General features: G+C 43.9%; 1 protein-coding gene across 6 annotated transcripts in view; it reads right to left on the reverse strand.

The window, feature by feature from the left end:
- Positions 1–23,099, reverse strand: part of TBC1D1 (TBC1 domain family member 1) — a 160,328-nt gene that overhangs the window by 103,941 nt on the left and 33,288 nt on the right. Inside the window, exon 1 of one of the 6 annotated variants that reach the window (XM_083158504.1) lies at positions 11,814–11,988. The exons of the other annotated variants lie outside the window; for them this stretch is intronic. Coding sequence (XP_083014630.1) covers positions 11,814–11,843 — 30 coding nt within the window. The 5' untranslated portion in view covers positions 11,844–11,988. Of the gene's footprint in view, positions 1–11,813; positions 11,989–23,099 lie in introns of those variants that run through there. 6 annotated transcript variants of the gene reach the window in all.

Below are 23,099 nucleotides of genomic sequence, written 5' to 3' on the forward strand. Positions count from 1 at the left end.
AGGCAGATCAAATGAGAAAAGCAGCTTTTGAATAACAGATTAACAATTCATATTGTGCTTCTGTAGCCATTGCATAGTTTCGGCGCTTTGTCTGGAATGTAAGAATGAGGGATTATAAACTGGATCCTATTCTCCACGTCTGGATGCGCCGGACTCTTGGCACATGTAGGACCTCCTTTTAAAACCCGTGAAAAGCTTCTTTGAAATAGGAAAGAAAAGAAACAGGATTTCACACGCAGTGTCTTTCCTTATGGGTATTTATCAATTCCTGGTACGCATTTCAGGCATTGCAAGTCTTTAAAAAGACTATAGGGTAAATTAGCGACAGCTTCTAAAATGAAGAGGTGATTTTGCCCATAGCGGCCCATCAGATTCTGAGATGTAATAGAGAAAGGATAGACCAAATCTGATTGGTTGCTATGGGCAACCAGTTACATTAGCCACCATTTTCATCATTGTCCCCCACTACATACGGATTTTCAGCGAGGTAACAGTTACAAATTCTGTGTCCACGCCACCATCTATTACCTTCAGTAAAGTTGTGGCAAGCGAATCGAGCAACTGAGCCCGAAGCGAGCCCGCGAGGAGGCGATGATCCTATGTAAGTTCTATAGCGTAAGCGGTGCCGCAAAGATGAGGAAGTACTACATCACCTCTTTTCATTTCTGTAAGTGTTAGTTAATTTACCCCGATTAAAACTTCAAAAACATCGCACTGATAGTTTTTAGCTTTCAAATATGAGCTGTAGTATGGAGGCATGTGCCCCAGGCCCCACTCTCTCAGCAGCCTCCGTGCCGGCCTCTCACCAACAACCCTTTGCATGTGTCATGATCCGGTGTCTGAGACACACATTCTTACCTTCAAAAAGCTGGCCAGACACTAGAACGGCCTGATACGATCTGCTCGAGACCGCAAGCAAAGCCGACAGATCATACGTGCAACACACACCTTGATGTAGTTGAATGGTCCTTTTAGGACAGCATCCTTAAGGGATCAAGAGGATTCCTGACCCAGTCTCTCATTGCAGCAGTTGCTGAGTGACTGTATCAGACCACAGCGTGAGGTCAGCTGTCTGGTATGTATATAAGCAACAGTAAAGGGCTTTCTGCCTTACCTTATCCTTTAACAGAGCCAAACATTTAATAGTGGGAAGCTGCATCCCGGGTTTTCTTGGTAGTGTAACAAGGTTTATGCGGCCTGCCTCGCATATTGTTACCGGGTGTGGGGGCAGCGGGGACAGTTGCAGAGTCATGCAAACTTTGAGAGCCCTGAACGGACTCTCCTCATGCCTCAGCAGTTTCTAGGCTTTTTATCTTTGCTCTGCACCCAGCTGTTAGTAGTAAAGTTGCTTGGGGTCATGGTGTTCCTAAATGATCATTCTGTAGATTTCAGCTAAACTGTACTTTTTAAAAAGGAAAAACAGATGGCAATAAAACTGCAATTATGTACAAATATAACACTTCTCAGTGAAGACTCGAAAAATTACACTTGCGTGTAATGACAGTTGCCATGAACTCTGACCCCACTCACCTGTGTCTGATGTCCCTTGTAAAAAGTTAGCATGTAATGTATGTAGTTTCTCCCCCCCCCCCCCCAAGAATACTAGCTGGTGCTAGCCCAGGATACCCACATAAATTCTGTACCCCAAAATGTAAATACATTTTGTATTTTAGGGGAGATTCTTAATGGCTCACTTCGAGAGTCCTCTAATGCCACCCGCTGGGCGTATGCCCACCCCCCTGCCGTGCTATGAATATCCCAGGGTTGCCGACCCTCCCGAAATTTCCGGGAGTCTCCCGAAAATCGGGGCTCCCTCCCGGCCCCCCGGAAGGGTGGGCAACCCTCCCGGATTCAGGGGGGACCCCCGCTGTCCCCCGGATCGCGGCATTAAAATGCCGCAATCCTCGGGTCTCAGAGGAGGGGGCGGAGCTAAAATGACACAATCGCGTCATTTTAGCCCCGCCCCCTCCACGGAGATCTCTGAATTCGCTGGTTTACCAGCATGGGGGCGGGGCTTAGTGATGTCACGCTTAAGCCCCGCCCCCTGAGCGGCTACTGAATCTCTCCTCTCCGGGCTTCTCCCAGAGAGGAGAATGAGAAAGTCGGCAACCCTGGAATATCCCTGCCGCTCTGCAAATGGATGTTTTGCATAAACATCCATACACAGGGTAGCATACAGGGGCAAAACCATTTGATGGTCACCGACCATCGAATGATCTTTCCCCTGTTGGCAAATCGAAGTCAGTCTGGGCTGACTTAGGGGGAGATTCTCTAAGAATCTCCGCCGCCCATCGCATATTTAATTATCGCATATGTAGTAACATATGCGATAATTAAGGCAAAGGACAGCTCTTGCATTAAGAGCTGTCCTTTGCGGTGAGAGTCGCCGGGTCCCAGCAGGTCCCGGCGGCTCTCCCCTCCCTCCCTTACCCGGCACTGCTGCGCCGGGCTCTCCTCCTCCCTGCACCCGGAAGAGGATCAGTGCAGGGAGGAGGTCACAGGTCCGGGCAGCACAGCTCTGTGCTGCCCGGACACAGGTGAGGGGGGAGGGGGCGATGCGGGGCGGCGGGGGGTCGGCGCGGGGCGGCGGAGGGTTGCGATAGAAGCCCATTGGCTTCTATGGGGCATCGCCAGATTTTTCTGGCGATGCCCCCCGCCGCGGTAACCCGGCGGGGGATGCTTACAGCATCCCAAAATGCGGTAAAAACTCCGATAACGGGGTTTTTACCGCATTTTTAGCTTAGAGAATCTCCCCCTTTGACTTGCGGCGTCCGGTTCAAAAAACGGGGCTTGCGACTGACACGCAAGGTCACGTTTGGTCAAATCGATTTACCTTCTCCATTTATTATCTGTCGCAGTGCATCATGGTTGTGCACGTCTGTGTGTTTTTGCTTTGCTAACAAAAGCTGAATCAGGCCCATAAACCTCTATTGCCCCCACTCCCATGACTACTGTGCAGTAGGTTTAGGTTACAGGCTTGTTTTCCCTGCATGCATTAATAAACACCACAGGGTACAGGGTGTTACTTATTGTACAGACTATAACCGCGGGAAGCACCGGCTAGTCTGCATGCAGTACAGGCTGTGTTCTGTGTGTTCTGATGGAGCAAGCACCCGTTTAATGCTCAGAGGGGGCTAATGGCAGGAGATCTGTGCACTTAAAGGAAATGTGTGTATAATAAATATAAGAATAATGCCTCCAGGTGTAGTATGTTATGGTCTCTTAATGGATTCCCATCACCATTTAAAAGGCACCCTAAGAAAAGGTGTACCTCATTAGGTGGTCTGGAACTACTTTGCAACCGCAGGTTCTATATAGAATTCCCAGGGTAGTTTCCACTGTGCACCAATGTTGATTCCCACAATGGCACTGCTCAGGAAATAACATCGGTAGCAGGTATGACGGGGTAAACACAATTTTATTGATTGAAACGATATACCTGTACAATTAAAATAAAATCTCATCTGAATGTTCTCTTAACCCAGTGGAGTATCAAGCAGAAATTCAACATTTTAATGATCTTTCCTGTTTCCTGAGCAATACCATCGTAGGAATCAACTTTTTTTTCCACTTTTTAGATGTTAAAATCACAACACAACACAATAGGACTAGGTCTCACAAAGAAACTGTGCTGATTAAACTTGCTATATACATATGTAGTGTTCATTCTAGCACCCGCCATCTTTGAAAACCCATGCAGATCTACCCAGGCAGGGAACAGGAACTGCATGGGTTTTCAAAGATGGCAGGTGCTAGAATGAACACTACATATGCACAAGTGTCAGATATTTATAGTCACAATCATTAAGCACCTGTCCCAGGCCACTGCACTATCCATGGTGGGTGGTAAGGCCTTCCATGAAGTGCTCATTGCAGAAAGAGGAACAATAAAGATCCATAAAACTTCGGAAATGGAATAACCCACAAGAAGTGCAGATTACAATGGATGCAGGTCTGGCCATTTCCAAGACATCCCCTCCTACCATAATAGACTGATATCCATGACGTTTGGCACTTCAGTGTAATATGCATCAATATGGCATACACACCATGCCATATACATTTAAATCCTGGCTCTTCTAGGCTAGCAAGAAAACCCCTGATGCAGCTTCCCACACTTATAGGTTTGGCTCTGTAAAGGATAAGGTAAGACCGCGGATTTACATGGTAATGTAGGTTATAGACATACCATACCGCTGATCACAATGTGGTCTGGTATAGTCACTCCGCAACTGCTCCATCACATTTTGCAAATAAAAGTATAAGTGGGAGTACAACCTTCATCAGTCTAGGATGGAGGCGGTGTAAGCTGAAACGGGGCTGAAATGGGCTCACTGACTGCTGAGTGACTCACTGACCCCCCCCCCCCCCCCCCCCCCCCACCCCCATACTTATCCGGTCCCCTGGCAGTGCCCCGACATCCACGGCGGTCTTCAGTATCCTCTTCAGTTGTATCTCCGGTCCCAGGGGTGCATTGTACATTCACGCAATGCACCCTTGGGACCGGAGATGCCGCTGAAGAGGATCCTGAAGGCCGCCGTGGACATCGGTAACGAGGGAAGTATGAAAAAAAAAAAAAAACTTCTGAAAAATCACGGTTTTCAGAATAAGGGAGACCCGACACGTAAATACGTTTTTTATTTATAGGATATATTTTATGCTTAGAATAAATATTTATACGACTGATATGCATTGCTGCATCATTTTGTGAAACCCAGCTCTGTTTAAACCCTTCTTGTTCTTCATCATTTTATTTAGAGGGATTTCACACACCCCTTGTGAACAGCAGCTAAGTGACAGCGTCCGACGATCCACTAGTAGTCTTGTACTTGTGTCGGCCAAGTTCATGACAACCGTTTGCTTGTGTGAACAATCTGTCAATGTTATACTGTGTACACATGGTACAATATGCCTCTCGATGTTGACGATATAGTAAACATCGTGTCAGCATCGCATGCAGATCGCAAGGGTTTTAACCCTTGCGATCCCGATGCGCGTTCACATATCGCAAGGCAGATAGTCTTGGCTTCCTTGACTATATAGTGCAGATCTGCACTATATAGTCAAAATTGTGCCATTACATGCATGCTGTGCGATGCGAGTCCCAATGCGATCTGATCGCATGGGGACTCACATAGCACGGCATATCTCACCGTGTGTACACACCATTAGACCAGTGTAAATCAGCCATTCTTAGATATCGACCTAATCACTGTTGAGTATTAGTGGTCAACCCGCATAGTTTAGTTTCACTGCACAATAGTAAAAAAAAAAAAAAAATGCATATTGGAGGGACCGATGGGGTGGTACTCCCAGGGCATGTTGGGATTGATAGTGTGTGTGATATATATATATATATTTTTTTTTTTATTAAAAGGGTTTTAACTAGGATTCTACCAATATCCAATATGACTTACACCCTTCGCTTCCACCACCAACTTCTAAATCAATAGGGAAACCCCTACCCTTTTTTTCCCTGAAGTGTATGTATGTATGTATGTATGTATGTATGTATGTATGTATGTATGTATGTATGTATGTATATAAAGTTATATATTACTAAAATTATATCTAAAAAAGGTGTGTACACACACTTGTACAATTTAGACTATCTGCATACAATATATACACAATTTAGACTATATAGGGCAGATCTGCAGTATATAGTCTATGCAGCCAAGACTTTCTGGCTGCGATACGGGAGCGCGCATCGGGATCGCAAGGGTTAAACCCATACAATCTGCATGCGATCCAGATGAGATTTTGACTATATAGTCAAAATCTCATGCACACTGTACAAGTGTGTACACACCATTAAACCATAAATTAATTTTCACAGTTCTCCCCAATGTACTTGATGATGTATTGTAGAAATGCCATGTGAGAGGAAAGCTGACATCACTACCTCTGTGGGAACCAGACGACTCTGAACAACAGCCAGGAACAATGTTTTACTAACCCATTTATTTTTAGCAATGGGACTAAAACCACAGATAGCAAAAATCTCAACGACGAATTAAAGTTTTTTGAGACATTGCAAATAGAAGGGTTTTTCCTTCCTTTTGCTTTTGGAAATATTTATTAGGTTACGTAATACAAGGGCTGATTAATAAATAAGGTAGCAATACTGCTCATTGCTTACATTTATTCAGGGTTTACATATGGTTCTGGTATAAATGGTAGACAATGTCTAAGTCGACAATCACTAGGTCGACCAATAATGGATGACAGCGAGTAGGTCGACATCTAAAATTAGTCGAAAAACTCTAAGTCAACAGTAACTGAAGATCGACACAAGCTCAACATAAACATGGTTGACACTAGTTTTTTCATTCTAGGTCGACACCGGATAAATGTACCACTGCGCTCGCGATGCTTTGGGGACGGTGCCTCGCTGCGATCGGCACACTATTATATTACCTATCCAGGTCCACTGGGATGGTGAAGTATGAAAAAGCCTGTTCCCAAAAAAAAAAAAAAGTGTGTCGACTTTTCATCAACACATTCTGCTTGTGTCGACCTAGAGTAGAGAATATGGGGGGAGATTCTCTAAACTAAAAATGCAGTAAAAACCCGGTTATCAGGTTTTTACCGCATTTTGGGATGCTCTAAACATTCCCCGCCGGGTTACCGCGACGGGGGTCATCGCCAGCAAAAGCTGGCCATGCCCCATAGAAGCCTATGGGCTTCTACCGCGACCCACACCGACCCCCCCTCTCCTGTGTCCGGGCAGCACAGAACAGTGCTGCCCGGACCTGTGATCTCCTCCTCCCTGCACTGTACATCATCTTCCGGGTTTAGGGAGTAGGAGGAGAGCCAGCCCCCCGCCGCAGCAGCACCAGTGCCGGATAAGGGAGAGAGGGGGGAGCCGCTTACTCTCACCGCAATGGACAGCTCTTAACGCAAGAGCTGTCCTTTGCCATAATTATCGCATATGTTAGAGCATATTATGTCGGCGATGGGCGGCGAAGCTGGGCTGCTGATGTTAGAACATCCCGCTTCTTATCACAACATATCTCTGGGTGAGAAAACATGCCGTTCTGTTTAACGCAATGGAGGTAACATAGGCAGTAACCTTGTAAGTCATATGGTGGCAATAGTTCTGCTCACACCTCAGAATACCACGGCTAACTGAATAGCTCTGGGCACTCAATGCCATCAGAGTATGGCGAGAATCAAAGAAAAATAATGACAGCATTATAGTGTAATTCTAGCAAGCAATTTTGCATGAAGGACAAGCTTGACGGGTCACACACACAGATCCTGAGATTGGCCCAGCAAATAAGTATATTAGCTCAAGCCGCAACAGTATTACAAATAAGAATTGCCCCACCAATATTTTATGAATCTGTGGCAGTGAAAATTCAAACTTTTATAAATAATAATAATAATAATCCACCTTTTACACCAAGATCCCAGGTATGACCCAGGATTTAGAAAAAAACTTACCAAACCGGATCAGACCACATTCAGACTGACTATGACCCATGTTATTCCAGAGCTGGCGCTGTTGTGAATGGGACCCGGTTCAGACCGATACACTGTCTTGTATCACAAATCCTTTTGGTGTCCAACTCAAGGGGGGTGGGGGGGGGGGGGGCGGAATCAGGGACCCCTTCACTCCAGGAGACAGGTGTATTTAGCCTGGTAAAGAGATAAAGTGGAAGGTGATAGCGCACCAACCAACCAATCAACTACTTTCAAACAAAGCTCTAACCAGGCTTAATACATCTGCCCCCAGGTCGCAAAAGCAGATTATATAAAACACACACAATTTTTACACTTTTAAAAGTGGTCTAGGAGGGCTTACACATGGGGTGATGTGCTGGGTGTTCGGAATAATGCTCGATGGCTCAGCAAACAGCGATGTGTAAAGCGCTGTGTGCTGACTGATCTGACTGGCGGTTATAGATTCTTCCGGCATACTGGATTTTAATCACTGGGCGACTGCGGCATTGCTAATGTCCCTACACATGCAGCGATTAAGGGGCTTTTTCTAAGTGATTTAGTTACGCCGCTTATAAAATGCCCTGAAATCGCCCCATTACATAAGCAGACAGTTGCTATGACTTAAATTTGAAACTTTCCATTACAAAACACGCACGCACACACACACGGTGAAATGAAACATTTATAATTAATAACATAATAGTACCTTGTGTGTTCATCCATGATGATAATAGCATGCAGCAGAAGTGAACGGACAATAACTTCTGCGTGTACTGTGCACACTGGCCTTACAGCGTGTGCAGCAGCGTGTGGGAGGAAATTAAAAGGTAAACAATAGTTCATATTCTAGTGACTTTCAGATCAAAGTCCCTGTGCAGGTAATTAGCCAACAAATAGGACACCATGATCTAGAAGTCACTATTTCAAGTGACTTAAAGGCAGGAAAGCAATGTAGCAAAGCAATGAGGAAGGCTAGTCAGATGCTTGGTTGCATAGGGAGAGGTATCAGTAGCAAAAAAAAAAAAAAAAAAAAAGCAGTAATAATGCCACTATATAGGTCATTGGTACGGCCTCATCTGGAATACTGTGTCCAGTTCTGGAGGCCATGGGCCAGATGCACGAAGCTTCAAAACAGGGCAAGTCTAACCCAAGCCACATATATATATATATATATATATATATATATATATATATATACATAATATATATATACATATACATATACATACACACACACACATATATATATACACACACACACACACACACACACACACACAAAAAAAAAAAAAACTTACCAGGAAAGACTAAAAGATCTTAATATCAAGGGTTTTAACATAGTACAGGAGGGAAATTTTCTTCAAAGGAAAAGTAGTAATAGAACACGAGGACATGCACTGAAACTGGAGGGAGGTAGGTTCAGGAGAAATGTTAGGAACACTGATTACTTTACATGTATGCCGTGTCCTCGTGGGGCTAGTATTCCGCGACCCTTCGGGCTCGGTGGCTAGCTGCGCTCGCCACACTATCTAAAATCAATTCCACGCCGACATGGATAGTGGGGGTATGAAAAGGTCGTAGAACAAGGGCTCACTCTGCTCGCCACGCTTTGGGTTGGCGTTGATAGTGGGGGTGGCGTTGAATTTAACATTGTAAGCACCCATCAGGGTGCTTGTACAATTAAAAATCGTATCGCATGCCATTTGATGGTATGCAATGCTATGCAATATTTCATTGTACAAGCACTCCTGTTAATTTAACATGAATATTGCACTGCATCGCACACCACTAAGTATGGTATGCGATGGTGCCGTGCTAGGAAACAAGTACCCAAAATCCTTCTTAGATGGACAAAACCATGTGCACTGCAGGTGGGGCAGATGTTACTTATGCAGAGAGAATTAGATTTGGGTGGGGTTTTACTTCAAAGTGAGATCTATATTGCAGTGTAAAAATAAAGCAGACAGTATTTTCCCTGCACAGAAACTAAATAACTCACCCAAATCTAAAGGGCCCCATACATCAGCAATTAATTGTGACAATTTTCAGATATGGAGATGATTGCCACAATTAATTTTAGATGTGTGGGCTCCCCCTTTTGGCAATCCCAATCAAACTCGCCAATCGATTGCTTAATCAGGTTTTTAAACATGTTTAATAATCTGGTATTATCTGCAGATCTTTTTTTAGATGTGTGGGCATTCCCAATTCGTCTTCTTCATCTATTTACATTATGAACAGCTGAAATGACAATCGATTGGGCAATTTACAGATATGAAGATGCAATCTTTAGATGGAAAAATCTGCCGATCACTGAAATAAATCTGTAATATGTGGGCAAAGTCAGATAGATTGTAAAATCCATTTATCTGGCCAAAAAATCCCTGTATCTGGAAATCCATAAATTGTGATTGCTGATGTATGGGGCCCATTATTCTCTCTGCACATTGTACATCTTCCCCCCCCTGCAGTGCACATGCTTTTGTCCATCTAATGGGCCCCATACATCAGCAATCACAATTAATGGATTTCCAGATACAGGGATTTTTTGGCCAGATAAATGGATTTTACAATCTACCTGACTTTGCCCACACATTACAGATTTATTTCAGTGATCGGCAGATTTTTCCATCTAAAGATTGCATCTTCATATCTGTAAATTGCCCAATCGATTGTCATTTCAGCTGTTCATAATGTAAATAGATGAAGAAGACGGATTGGGAATGCCCACACATATAAAAAAGATCCGCAGATAATACCAGATTATTAAACATGTTTAAAAACTTGATTAAGCAATCGATTGGCGATTTTGATTGGGATTGCCAAAAGGGGGAGCCCACACATCTAAAATTAATTGTGGCAATCATCTCCATATCTGAAAATTGTCACAATTAATTGCTGATGTATGGGGCCCTTAAGAAGTATTTTGTCAGAAAGAGTGAACTAGAATAAGGCCCTATGTGCCCAATATGACTCCACCACGTAACCACACTGGTTGGGGAGTGGGTGTTCTGGGAGAGCTGTAGGTATTGGTTAGGGAGTGGTGGGATCTGGGGAAGCTGTAAGGTATTCCCAGGTAAGCTGCCATAGTTTAAGTCCAGTATCCATGAGAAATAAAAATAAATAAAACCAAGAGAATTGGTTATGTAGCTTTCACATCACACTTTTAAAACGGTATATTGCCGTTTTTTTGCCTTTTAAAACGTTTAAGGCTGCAGTGTGAAAGTGTCATAGTTGAAATACCATTTAAAGTTAACTGGTATTTCAACACGTTTAAAAAGCAGAGTCCTACCCGTTTTAAAGCCAATTCAGAGCCGTTTTTTGTGCTGTCTGAATGGCACTGAAATGGTATTTAGTAAAAAATAAAGGTTAGAGCACTGTGATTGGCTGTCCCTTGTCTTGTGTCCCTTCCCTGAACCAGGAAATAAGCTGTGGGTAGAAACGTGTTCAGAGGTTAAACGGCTTGACTGGTGATGTGAATGGTACTTAAACGGTATTTTTAAATGGTAATCTGCTGCAATATGAACACTAGACCCGTTTAAAATACCATTTAAAATTACAGTTTTTAAAAACGTTTCAAAATGTTTTATGTGATGTGAAAGCTACATTAGTGTAGTTCCTTTTACCCCAAAACAATGCAGCCAATAGACACTTTATAGAATAATCATTGTTCTTCCTAAATAACTTGTCAGTATGTGGATACAGTATATGCAATTACGCTTGCAAATAAAAGGTTTATACAGCTGAAGAGCACAATGCAACAGCATTTACACAGCAAACATTTAGCACAACCTGTAAATCCTTCTATCCAGGTGTGTTCACCAGCCAGCGTGTCCCCCAGGAAGGAGTCCCCGGGGAAACACACGAGCAGAGAACCTGATGCAAGTTAGGTCATGCTGGGAATGGATTTCTGTGCAGCCAGGGTATAGGAGAAACAGAGAAGGCCATGTGCTCAGAGTGCCAGTTACATCTCAGCCGGCAGCCATCTCTGAGGGCACACACTTGTGCGATGTTCATGTTTTACACCCCAGATTACACTGTGCCGGTCTTCTGTGTGGCAGCCTCTGACACGTCTTCCCAGGAGCACAAAACACCCCTGGGCACCAGAATGCGAAAACATACATGACAAACATGAAATGAAATGGATCAGATTTCCAATGGAACATCCCACCGCACATCTTTAAGTGCAATAAATAAGAAAATTAAACAGATAAAAGGACCGTGTACTATTGCAATTTTGTCAATGTAGCAAAAAGTACAAGCCGCTCTCAAAATGTGCAGTAATAAGCTGGTTAATTAAAGCATGCTCCGCTCCTGACCAACTAACTAGCAGTGCACTAAGCCCCCGTCCCCATCACGCTTACCTTAGCCACCCAGCTAAATAAAGGCGACATGTCTCACAGCTCTGAGCTCCTCCGCATCACACACCAGGAACTCCGGCAGGACGCTGAGTGAAACCTGCCTGGAGCCTGGGAGCTGGTTCTATCAGGGCAGCAGGGAGCCCCATTCTGCAGCTGGAGGATCACTTCCCACAGCCTGCAGCCAGCATGATGTCACTCTGGGTGAGACATCCCAGTCTGGGAGGAGAATGAGGTGACCCAGCAACTATTCACTGCAGATCCTGCATAGAATTGAAAAGAGAAATAAAAAAAAGCTTTCAGAAAGTGAAAGTGTTACACATGACTCAGGAGACCGAGACATGACCCGAGTCTGCCGGCACTATACACTACTGACAGAGGGTGACCAGATTAGATGTGCTTGTTAAATAAAAGTTTACAAGTGCAGAAATCCAGGTTTGCCTTCTGTCTATCATAATACGGTATAGTTTGTAGGTGTATTAGGATAATCCAGCGACAGACAGTGGGGCAGACGAAATGGTAGGAAAATAGGTTTAAATTACGAAAAAGGAAAAACAAAAAAAAAACACTACAACCAACAGCCCACACACATTCTACTCCGCATTATTGTTTATTACCAGTTATTTTTTAATAAAGTTGATTTTTAATACAAGAAAAAAAAAATTGTGGTACAGCGTGTTCATCAAATCGCATACTTGACATAAATACAGATAATCAAACATCGCCAGCAGGTTAACACATCACAACCAGTAATCTCGCACTCGAATTTAACACTGCTGGCGAAATCAAATGATAGCAATACAATATATAGTAAGCAAAAGAAATTGCTGTCTACCATAAAACGGGTACCAGCACATCATACTGAGCAATTCGAAAAGAACTGTACGCATACCTATATATGACCTTCCAATTTCTACCCCCTACTCTAAATGGAAACACCTCCACACTACCAATGCCCCCTTAAATAACAGTATAGCTAGCTGGATGTACTAATAACAATTGTGCTATAGATATCAAATTATCTTAACCTAATAAACAAATGCTGCCTATATTTACAGGTAACTGGTTGCCAAATATCATGCTTAGTACCCTCTCGTGCATAATGCGGAGATTCCATCCACTCCAACCAGGTTTTCTCCAATTTAGCCCTGGCTTGCTTACTCATATCGCTCATGCTCAATAGTGGAGTTGAGCAGAGTCCGTAGGGCAGAGAAGTCAGGCCCATTGGAGGCCATCCAGGAGCGGGCAATAATGAATTTAACCAAAACACAAACATTTTTAACATACATCAAATCTGCGCATAGTAAAGCCTCATCTTCGGCAGCCCTTAGCATACATAATTTAGGCGTCAATAGTGCAGTGCTTTCTATACCCGAACCCAAAAATCCCGAACAAGCGGGCATTCCCACAATAGATGCCCACTCCAATTAAACATTTGGGACATGCAGAGGAAGAGCGCGCCCCGAACCTGGCCACTCGTACCTGCGTTAGATATGTACCATGTAGGATAAATAATTGTATTTGTTGAAATATAATACCAGTAGTAGCAAGACTAGGTAATTCCCTAGCGGTTATCCAGTCATAATAGTCTATAGGGCACAGGTCAAAAACCCACTGCTCCTGAAGTGTAGTAAAGGGTCTAAATGATGGTTAAACAACCGGAGGGAATACATTAGGGCAGGCATTCCCAACCACGGTCCTCAAGGCACACCAACAGTGCAGGTTTTAGTGATATCCAGGCTTTAGCACAGATGGATTAATCAGACTACCTCAGATACTAATTAAGTCACCTGTGCTCAAGCCTGGATATCTACAAACCCTGCACTCTTGGTGTGCCTTGATGACCGTGGTTGGGAATGCCGGCATTAGGGAAACAGTCTTCCATCCACTAAGGGTAGACATAAAATACCTAACGGGGATGGAGAGTCTTTAAATGGTGCCTGCAAAACATGCCTTAATTGTAAGCAGCAAATAGAAAAAAAAATGGGGTAGATCAAATTCCTCTTTTAATTGCTGAAAAGATTTTAAAAACACCCTATTCAGATACAATTGTCCCAGTGAGAGCACCCCACAACCGTTTCCCTGAAATGTTTCGCAATTAAGACAATTGATTACAGTACCACATAGATGTCTCCGGATCTCGTTACGTATATTTGTTCTGTATCCTGTTCCAGTGTCAAGATAGGGATATAGACGTTTAGTGTTCTCATTATACCGTTATCCTGTTTGGGGTTCCTTCTTTGTTAGATTTCCTCTTGGACCTATCTCTGGCGGTCGCCACGGGCTTGTCCGCTGCACCGGAGCTAGGGCGGGTTTATCGCGCCCTTTCAGACGTGGCGGTTATAGGCAAAGTCTAGCATCTTGCAGTCTGTGGTCACCAGTCAGAGAGGGCCAATAGAGTTAGGATAACGGCACCGCCCCATTTGGGCGGCATTTTGGGTCCTAGTTACTCCCTGGATTGTAACACTAGCCAAAGGAAAACAAGGGAAAACAAAGCCATTTACAGAAATTCTAGCTCTGGGCTGGCAATACAATAATTGCACCCACTTAACAAAAGACGGGTCAAACTCCATACTCCTCAAAACCTCCCACAAAATCAAACGCCTTGGTCGGCATCCAAGGACACCAGAACCGAAGTGCCCCCCTCCTCATGGGAAGCCTGAAGAGGAGTATATACCCGCCAGAGGCTGGCACAGGTAGACATCCCGGGCATAAAACCAGTTTGGTCAGGGTGTATAAAGGGGATTACAGAGTTTAGCCGGATGGCCAGGATTTTAGCGTCAGTTGGGATCAGGGAGATGGTCTGTAGGAGTCTGGTCATTTAGGGTCCTTACCAGGTTTGGGCAGCACGACAATGATGACCTCCAACATGGAAGTAGGAAAGACACCTTCGTCAAACAGTCTAATGGATAGAGCAAGTAATCTAGGGGAAAGAACCTCAACATGTTTTCTATACAGCTCTATAGCAGGGATGGGGAACCTTCGGCCCTCCAGCTGTTGTTGAACTCCACATCCCGGCAACAGTTTTAGAATGGCCAAATAGCAAAACTGTAGCAGAGCATGCTGGAATGTGTAGTTCAATAACAACTGGAGGGCCACTTCTTCTCAACTATCACTGCTTCATACATCTATCCCTCAGATCCTTACGCTTGCCCATTTTTCCTGCTTTTAAAAACACATTAGCTTCAAACACGGACTGTTCCCTTGCCAGGTGCCATTGAAACGAGATAATCCATGTTAATGACTTTACCCATCAGTGGGTTTAATGGTATAGCTGGCAAGTGAATATTACAGTATGGGCTTTGCACAAATGGAAATAAAATAATTTGGGCTCATTTCCTTTTATTCTGTAATATACTCACGAAGGGAACTCTAGAGATACTAAATATATTCAAATAAACCCGATATTCAGAAGTTATGTAAAAAGGAAAGATGTTTACAGTGTGATACATATATTTATTACACAATAAAGCCACAGAGAATCCGCAGTCTAGTGTTGGGTTAATGAAGCCCTCTCATGTTTGCACTTGTACAATCCTTGCATTTGAAGCGGCTAAAAATACACGTACAATATAAACAGATCAAATCTTCCAGAGCTTGTGTACAGTTCATTTCTGCTGGTGTCTCCTGGTAACACAAAGACAAATGCCAAAATCTGATCAGTCCACCCTGGCACGGTCACATCATACATTTCCAGAAAAGTTAAACTTTGTAATCCAAAAAGGGTGCATCTCGGTTTCTTATATTTTGCAGCATGGTTTAGTTATGCAATTACAGGCTAATAACGTGATATTTTAAATATTAACAAACAAAAAAATTCTTTATGGGTTTTAAAAGACTGCAACAAATCCTTTCCCCGTCTTACAGACCCAATTCAATTTACCCCATACAGAGATCTTTACATATCATGGTAGAACGCATTGGTTCAATAAATCCTCTGGGCCTCTTTTGCTCCCTCCGCCCCAGTAGATTAAGGAAATTATTATCAGGTAACATCAGAGGTTCCATTAGATTTTGGTATGCCAAGCTTCAAGAGACTCAGATCCTAACTAAACTCAACTGCAGAGGGAAGCCGATTGAGAATCCACACTTAAGGCCCCCATACACTACGCGATTTGGCCCAGATTTCACCTGATTCTGGAGGATTGGGCCGAGAAATTGGCCAAATTGAGTACAGTATGACATCTGATCTGATCCGATGCGCGGTCCCGCGGCGCAGTGCAGAGAGACCGGGGGCGTGGCGGGAGAATAGAAATAAATCCTATTCAAAAGACTGGGCGGCTACTGATTGGCTGGGAACTCAGTCAATCAGCGGCCGCCCAGTCTTTTGAATAGGATGGTTTCTATTCTCCTGCCGCGCCCCCGGTCTCTCTGCTCTGCACTGCGCCGCGGTCCCCGCCTGCCGCCGCTATATCTCGCGCCGCTCCCCCGGACCGGTTCCCACTCCCAGCCTGCTCCTGCCAATTTACACATCAGCTCATTAATTGAACTCTCTATAAGGAATATTTAATAGTCAGGACCGTATGTGTAAGGATTTGTTGAATAAACAGGAATGGATACACATTATTAGGAACCTGCATTGTAACACTAAACTCTGATACATCAGTGTAACAATATAGGAGTTCGCAACATAAGCACAGACATCTCTGTCTAAAACTACAAGAGAAAGTGCTAAAATCAAAACATATAGGAAACATACAGGGATAATAGGAACCCTGCAACAATTTAGGTTGGGGAGCAGTGGTCATTGATATTTTAAATTTCTATATTTCTTTCTTTAATATTTCACCTTTTTAATGAATAAATAATAAAAGTTAAATCTTAAAAATAGATATTGTGACTGTCAGTGCACCTACATAATACTTCCTTTTCTTGTTACGTATGGCTGCTTCTGCCGCTCCCCACTCCCTGCCGCTCCCGCCCCCCCTCGGACCGGTCCCCGCTCCCACGAACCGCTAGCTCCCCTGCAGCTTCCCGGGTTTACATGTGATAAATCGCATCCGAATTATCACATGTAAAAATTGGCACATCAAGTGCTGGGGAAGCTCAGGGGAAATCGGGGCTGACTTGTTCTTAGGACAAGTCGCCCTAGTGTATGGGGGCCTTTACAGTACTCAATCCCCGCCACTATTTCTGATAAGGGAAATAGCACCGGGTGCCTATTCAATGCGGTCTGTCCTGACAGCATTGAACAAGCATCTTGGCAGAACGGACCTTACTTTAGAAGCAATCGGGCCTATTCTGCCGAGAGCGGCCTTGGATTGTCAAGCTCCCGGCCGTATCTTGACAATCAACGGCTGTATCTCAACGCCCCTCTTTTGGGCATTCTACAGGTGGGACATTGAATCTCCCCTGCCAAGATGCAGTTGAGCGGGCCGAGAACAGGACCGGGTCACGACTTTCGGGCGGCCCCGATAGTCATGACCGGGATTGAATTACGCCATTTACACAGCAACAATGGTAGTCGATTTACCTTAATTCTCATTATATGTCCAAATGTAACAAATCATAAGAAAATGCATTTTAAAAACTTCTCCACCGATTATATTTTACACCAGTTAAACTACATAGAATTTGGCCAATGAAGTCGAAGTTTTGCTGTAAACACTGTAATAATATTGGAGATATTTTCCATACATTCTGATCATGTTTGCATACGTTTTTAAAACGGTTATCCCAGAGTCTCCAATGATTGATCTTTTTCATATTTTCCCTCGAGATCTTACCAAGCCTTATTGCTATGTATCGGGACATATTTTAATAGCTACAAGAGCTCAAAATGAAAAATAAATAAAATAGAATTCCTCCAGTTAGCTCAAATTATCCACAAAACCCATCAGGCCTTTTAATGGAGACTCAAGGGCTACCGTAAGGTGCCCACACACTAAGAAGATCTGAAGGTGTACACATAAATAAATCCTACCTGGACAAAAGATGTCAGGCAAGCGCACCCCTTTACCTTAAGGTGCATACACACAGATAGATTTGGGCAATGATTCAATGCCTTTAACAATTTCTTATGAACTCCTGCACAAACGATTTGGTGTCAAATGATGAACGATTGAGCAAACGATTACACATGAACGATTGATCTTTAACTATGGTGGAGGGAGAGGGAGCCAGTCAATCAACCTTACAAAATCATTCATACACATGAAACGATTGGTACACATCGCTAACGATTGGTCGCTGATCTTTCTGCACGCAGGAAAGATCAGCGACCTCTACCAACGATCGGCGGGCACGCGCATCGTCCGATATATCGTTCATACACACGGAACGATTTGGACGATTGGTCGTTTCAATCCATCGGGAACGCTTAGATCTTTTGCCAAATCTTTCCGTGTGTACGCACCATAAGGCTGCACATAAGATTTGCTAAAGCTGGGCAGGGGACTGAGGACGCTAGAGCAGGGACCTGTGCTCCGGGCAGGTGAAAAAAAAAAAGCCCATACAATGAATAGGCAGCCTGTGATTGGCTGAGCGCTCTCTCAGCCTATTGCTGACTGGCTGAGAGAGCGCTCAGCCAATCACAGGCTGCCCATTCATTGTATGGGCTTTTTTTTTTTTTTTTTCAGCAATGACAGCTCCCGCCTCCCCCTGCCCGGCTCTCCGAGAGCTCAGCCAAGCAGCGGCCGCCCAGTTTTTGAATAGATTTTTTTTCTATGCTCCCGCCGCTGCGGACTCTGCTCTCCGGCTCTGTTATAGCTCAATATAATTTGTTCTAATCATTATAGCTAGAAGTTAGGTCGGAACAAAAAAAAAAATTTTTTTTCAATAAAAATCTATTGATGGAAAAAAAATAAAAAAAGTCTGCAACAAAAATGCACATAACTCAGGGCCAGAATGTTCATTAGCACAGATAGAATCTGGTACAAAGGGACTCCCCACACAGCCAAGCTGGCTATGCCAAAACACACAGCACTCACTGACATTTCACCATCACATACTTGAATTGCAGTCTTTAAAGCAAACAAATACTAAGCACACAGGGAGACCACTAACCACTTAGTGAAAACAGTGGAAAAGTTCCCCATGGCAACCAATCAGCTGCTACCTAACATTTTACAGAACGCACTTGATAAAAAGTTACTTAACAGGTGATTAGTTGCCAGGGGCAACTTCCCCACTGCTTCATACATCTCCCACTAAAATCAAATGAAACGGGGGGGGGGGGGGGGGGAAGCTATTTAATGGTTACGTAGAATTTTCTAAAAGAGACAAGTTGCAGCCGGACTCCTTGAACCGCCCATCAGCATCCCACGTGTCCCGATCACATGCGGTCCTTTTGCATGCGATGCGAGTCAAGGCTCTGGCCAAACTGGTCCTTAGTGCAGCACTGGCGATCAAGATGCACACGGGACCGTGCATTGGATCAGAGCTTAAAACACATCCGATTTGCCAGTCTGCATCAGATGTATAGGCTTGAGGTGTCAAAATTAGATGATATCAGGCAAAAACCGGACAAGTGTATTGGCCATCTTTAGAGCACCAGGAGCCAAACATATTTAATGATTGCTCTGTTCGGACATGATCAGATTTTAGTGCTGACATTTCAGCTCGCATACCCCGGGGGTGGTTAGCTCGAAGAAACGAAAAGATCTCAATTTAAGAACTCAAACTGGTCTTTTTGTATTGTGTCCATTAGTATACCTTGTTGTATGCAGGGGCGAATTTATGGGTCAGGCCGCCCCTAGGCACAACATTTTTGTGCCCCCCCCCCTATTTTAATGTAATCATATATGTATATACATTGTTATTTATACATTTCATAAAAATGTAACTGTAGTCCACCTTAATATTTTTTTAAGCACTCTGGACTGCTCACTTCACGGAGGACCCGGAGGGAGGCACTTATTAGGACAGTGTCTCCGTCAGTCTCTCTCCGGCTCACACACTGACTGACTGAGTGCGGGGAGGATCTGCGCGCCGCTCAGCTGCTGGGTACACAGCAGGCAATAGACTGTGTGTGTGTAGAGTAGCCAATGGGTGGGAGCCGGCAGCAGTGAGCCTGAGCCATTTCTGGACGCGCAGGGGGACCGTCGGACCCAGCCACTAAGCAGTGATTTAATGTGCATGGCAGAGTGGGTGGGCAGTGGCGGGTGACGAGTGGCGCTGCCGCTGACATATGATAATTCATGTTTGCGGCACTCATCACTCGCTGATGCCCACCTGCTGTGCCATGCTAATATTTAACAGAATGTCAGCCTGCATGCCGCCCTTAATTGGTGCCGCCCTGAGGCCGGTGCCTCACGGGCCTAGGCACAAATCCGGCTCTGGTTGTATGCAGCTAAACCCGATCCTAATGAGGATCAGCAACCATCAATTGGATATTGCCCTGAAGTCTCCTATTACTTTATGCCGTGTGCTCACTGCGAGTGAGAAATACCCGGCTTTTCCCCGGCACTGAAATGCCGGGGACTGCCGCGCTGGACCCCCGTTCTCACTGCAATGCAAATTCCCGGGTGAAGAAGTTCTACCCGGGAATTTGCCTTTAAACACGGGTTTTTCTGCAGTGTGAACGGGTCAACCCGTGTCTGCATACCAGGATCTCAGACATGGGTACAAATAAGGGTTTTACCCGTGTAGGAGATCCGGGTATGCGACCTGTTCACACTGCCAAAAATCCAGTGTTAAAAGGCAAATTCCCGGGTCGACATGCTAGACCCGGGAATTTGCCTGCAGTGAAAACGGGGTATTAGACGGTAGATCAGGAAGTGATAAACAAAGTAGTTATCAAAGAGGTGAAACACATAGCAGACAGAATAAAAACGGTCTATGGTCATAGATTGTAGACAATATCTAGGTCGACCACTAATGGTCAAAAATTACATGTTCGACTGTCAACCTAAACATTGCCGACCCAGGCACCGCACGCCTTAAAAACTAGCATGTTCCAAGACACAGCAATGCCAGTCACACGAGGAACAGGAAAACAGGGCTGATTTGTTTAATAAGCAGGGAAATATTCCTGCCCACCCATAGAACAATGCGACTTAATCCCAGGTTACATTTCCTTTATTCATTTCCTGCCTGGGTTGCTCGCTCCTCTGACTAACCAATAGCTGGGATTCTCTGCCTCGCCGTACAGCTTGCGGAAATGAGTCAACAGGAAGATTTAATATCGTGGTCAACACAAGACAGATAGCAATATAAGCAGTTACCCGTCACTGGCACTGGTCTGAAGAAACATTCCGTGCATCTCCCACATTTTCCTGAATATTCTCATTTGTATGCTTTACAGATAACTATTATAGAGCAGTAAAAGAGAAATCAGGGAACATTTTTCAGTCCATTCTATTAAACTATTCTCAGGTGACTGGATTTATGGCTTTCGGTTCCTTCTAATAAAGAAACTTAAGTTACCACATACATGCAAGGGAATGAATTTATTTGCATATTTCTTCATTTTAATCATAACAAATTAGGTAGCGTTCGGGAAGTGGAGGGTAATTTTGTAAAGACTTGCCTTTGATAGAGTGGCACGGTGCAAACAGGTAGGTTTTGGCATTTGTAGTTGGCAAACTCAGATAGGCCTTGCACAGCATACATGAAACCTAGATCAGCATATGGAATTGTTATAGGTACAGACAGAAAGTGCTGCTAGCTCAGGATTCATTCATTATATACCTGGGAACTGTAAAGTCCAGAAATAGATTATTATGGTTCCTTCCAGATACATTGGCTGGAGAAGGTGCTGGTGTTATTTCAGGATGGAAGGGGAGGTCGGGGGTTGCTTAGCAACTTATTTTAAGCATTTATAAATTATCCCTACTCTCTGGCTGATTGTAGCAGATTTATTTTCATTTACTTAAGGTCCATACACACTGGGCGATTTTGAGTGGGTTGCAATAATGGGGGAAGGGGGGGGATGAGACAATCACTGGGCTTAATATCGTTTACACCAGCCAGTGCTGGTCCATACACAAAACTGAGCTACTTGCAGCTCAAAAATCGCCCAGTGTGTATGGGCCTTTATACTGATTTAGCTACAGAACCTGTAGGATTGTATACAGGAGTGAAGCTGTAACACCCACTGATCCACACTAGATCAACAGTTATTAAGACAACAGTCCATAGAGCAACCACTACTGGTCGACATAGGCATATATTCAATGCCGTGGGCGAGCAGTGACTGCGACTGGTTTTCTGTGATCCTCGCAGTTTAACCCCCTCGCCGGCCGCTCGCACCGGCATTGAATACTGGCCATAAAGTAAAACAAAATTGTGATAAATGTATTTCAGGGTTGAGAAAAAAAAAAAAAAAAAACACGAGTTTAAACAGTTGTGGTTTTTTTTGCATTAATGTTATAATGAAAGAAAAAAAAAATGTAATCCGGCTTGTCATAATAATACTAAAGTATGCTGAATGCAGCTGTAGCAGAGTCAACTGGCCTGAAACATGGCAGGTGAAGCGAGCCAATGAGAGTGGATGTGGGGGGTACCAGGTGCCACAAGACAAAAATGTACACCCCCCAAAAAAAAAAAAAAAAAAAAACACCGAATTTTAACCAATTCCATATCCACCTTTTGCCTGGGTCTACTTTTTCCCATGTCACCCTAGACTCTACATAGAAGTTAAGATTGAAAAAAAGACGTTAGTCCATCGAGTTCAACCTACAGTATTAGACTTGTAACAACTGACTTGAGTAAAAGGTGCCCATACATGCACCAATTTGCGGATGCTATGTGATGTGTGCTTCCGCGCACATCCCGTCGCACAGTTCAAAAAGTATGTGCTGCACATTTTCCACCTTTACAGTAGAATTAAGTCACTTTGTGTATCCACATCCTCTCCCGAGTTAATTTCCTTACTCAATTTTCATGTCCTCTGCAAATATTGCAATTTTACTCACTATGTCACTTCCTATATAATTAATGAATAGATTAAACAAGGTGGGTCCCAATATTGAACGACTCCACTTTGGACCTTACCCCAGCTGGAATGTATACCATTTACTACCACTCTCTGTCCCCAATTGTTCAACCAGTTTTTAATCCAATTACAAATTTTATCTCCTAACCCTAAATTACCTAGTTTTATTCATTATCTTTTGTGATGTACCATGTCAAAAGCTTTAGCGAAATCAAGAAGTATTAAAAATCAACAGATTTCCCTAAGTCCAGCCCCCTACTGACTTCCTCATAGAAGCTAATTAAATTAGTCTGACGCTGTTTTTGCATTTCACCAAAATCGGGCCCAGCCATCAGTATTATACAGTAATTTGGGCCATTGGTGGTAAAACCAGACATGTACCATTCTGAGGAGTTGAAACCACCAGCCCCACCTCC

This window comes from Crinia signifera, chromosome 1 (assembly GCF_055691185.1).
Source record: "Crinia signifera chromosome 1, ASM5569118v1, whole genome shotgun sequence".
Classification (NCBI taxonomy): domain Eukaryota; kingdom Metazoa; phylum Chordata; class Amphibia; order Anura; family Myobatrachidae; genus Crinia; species Crinia signifera.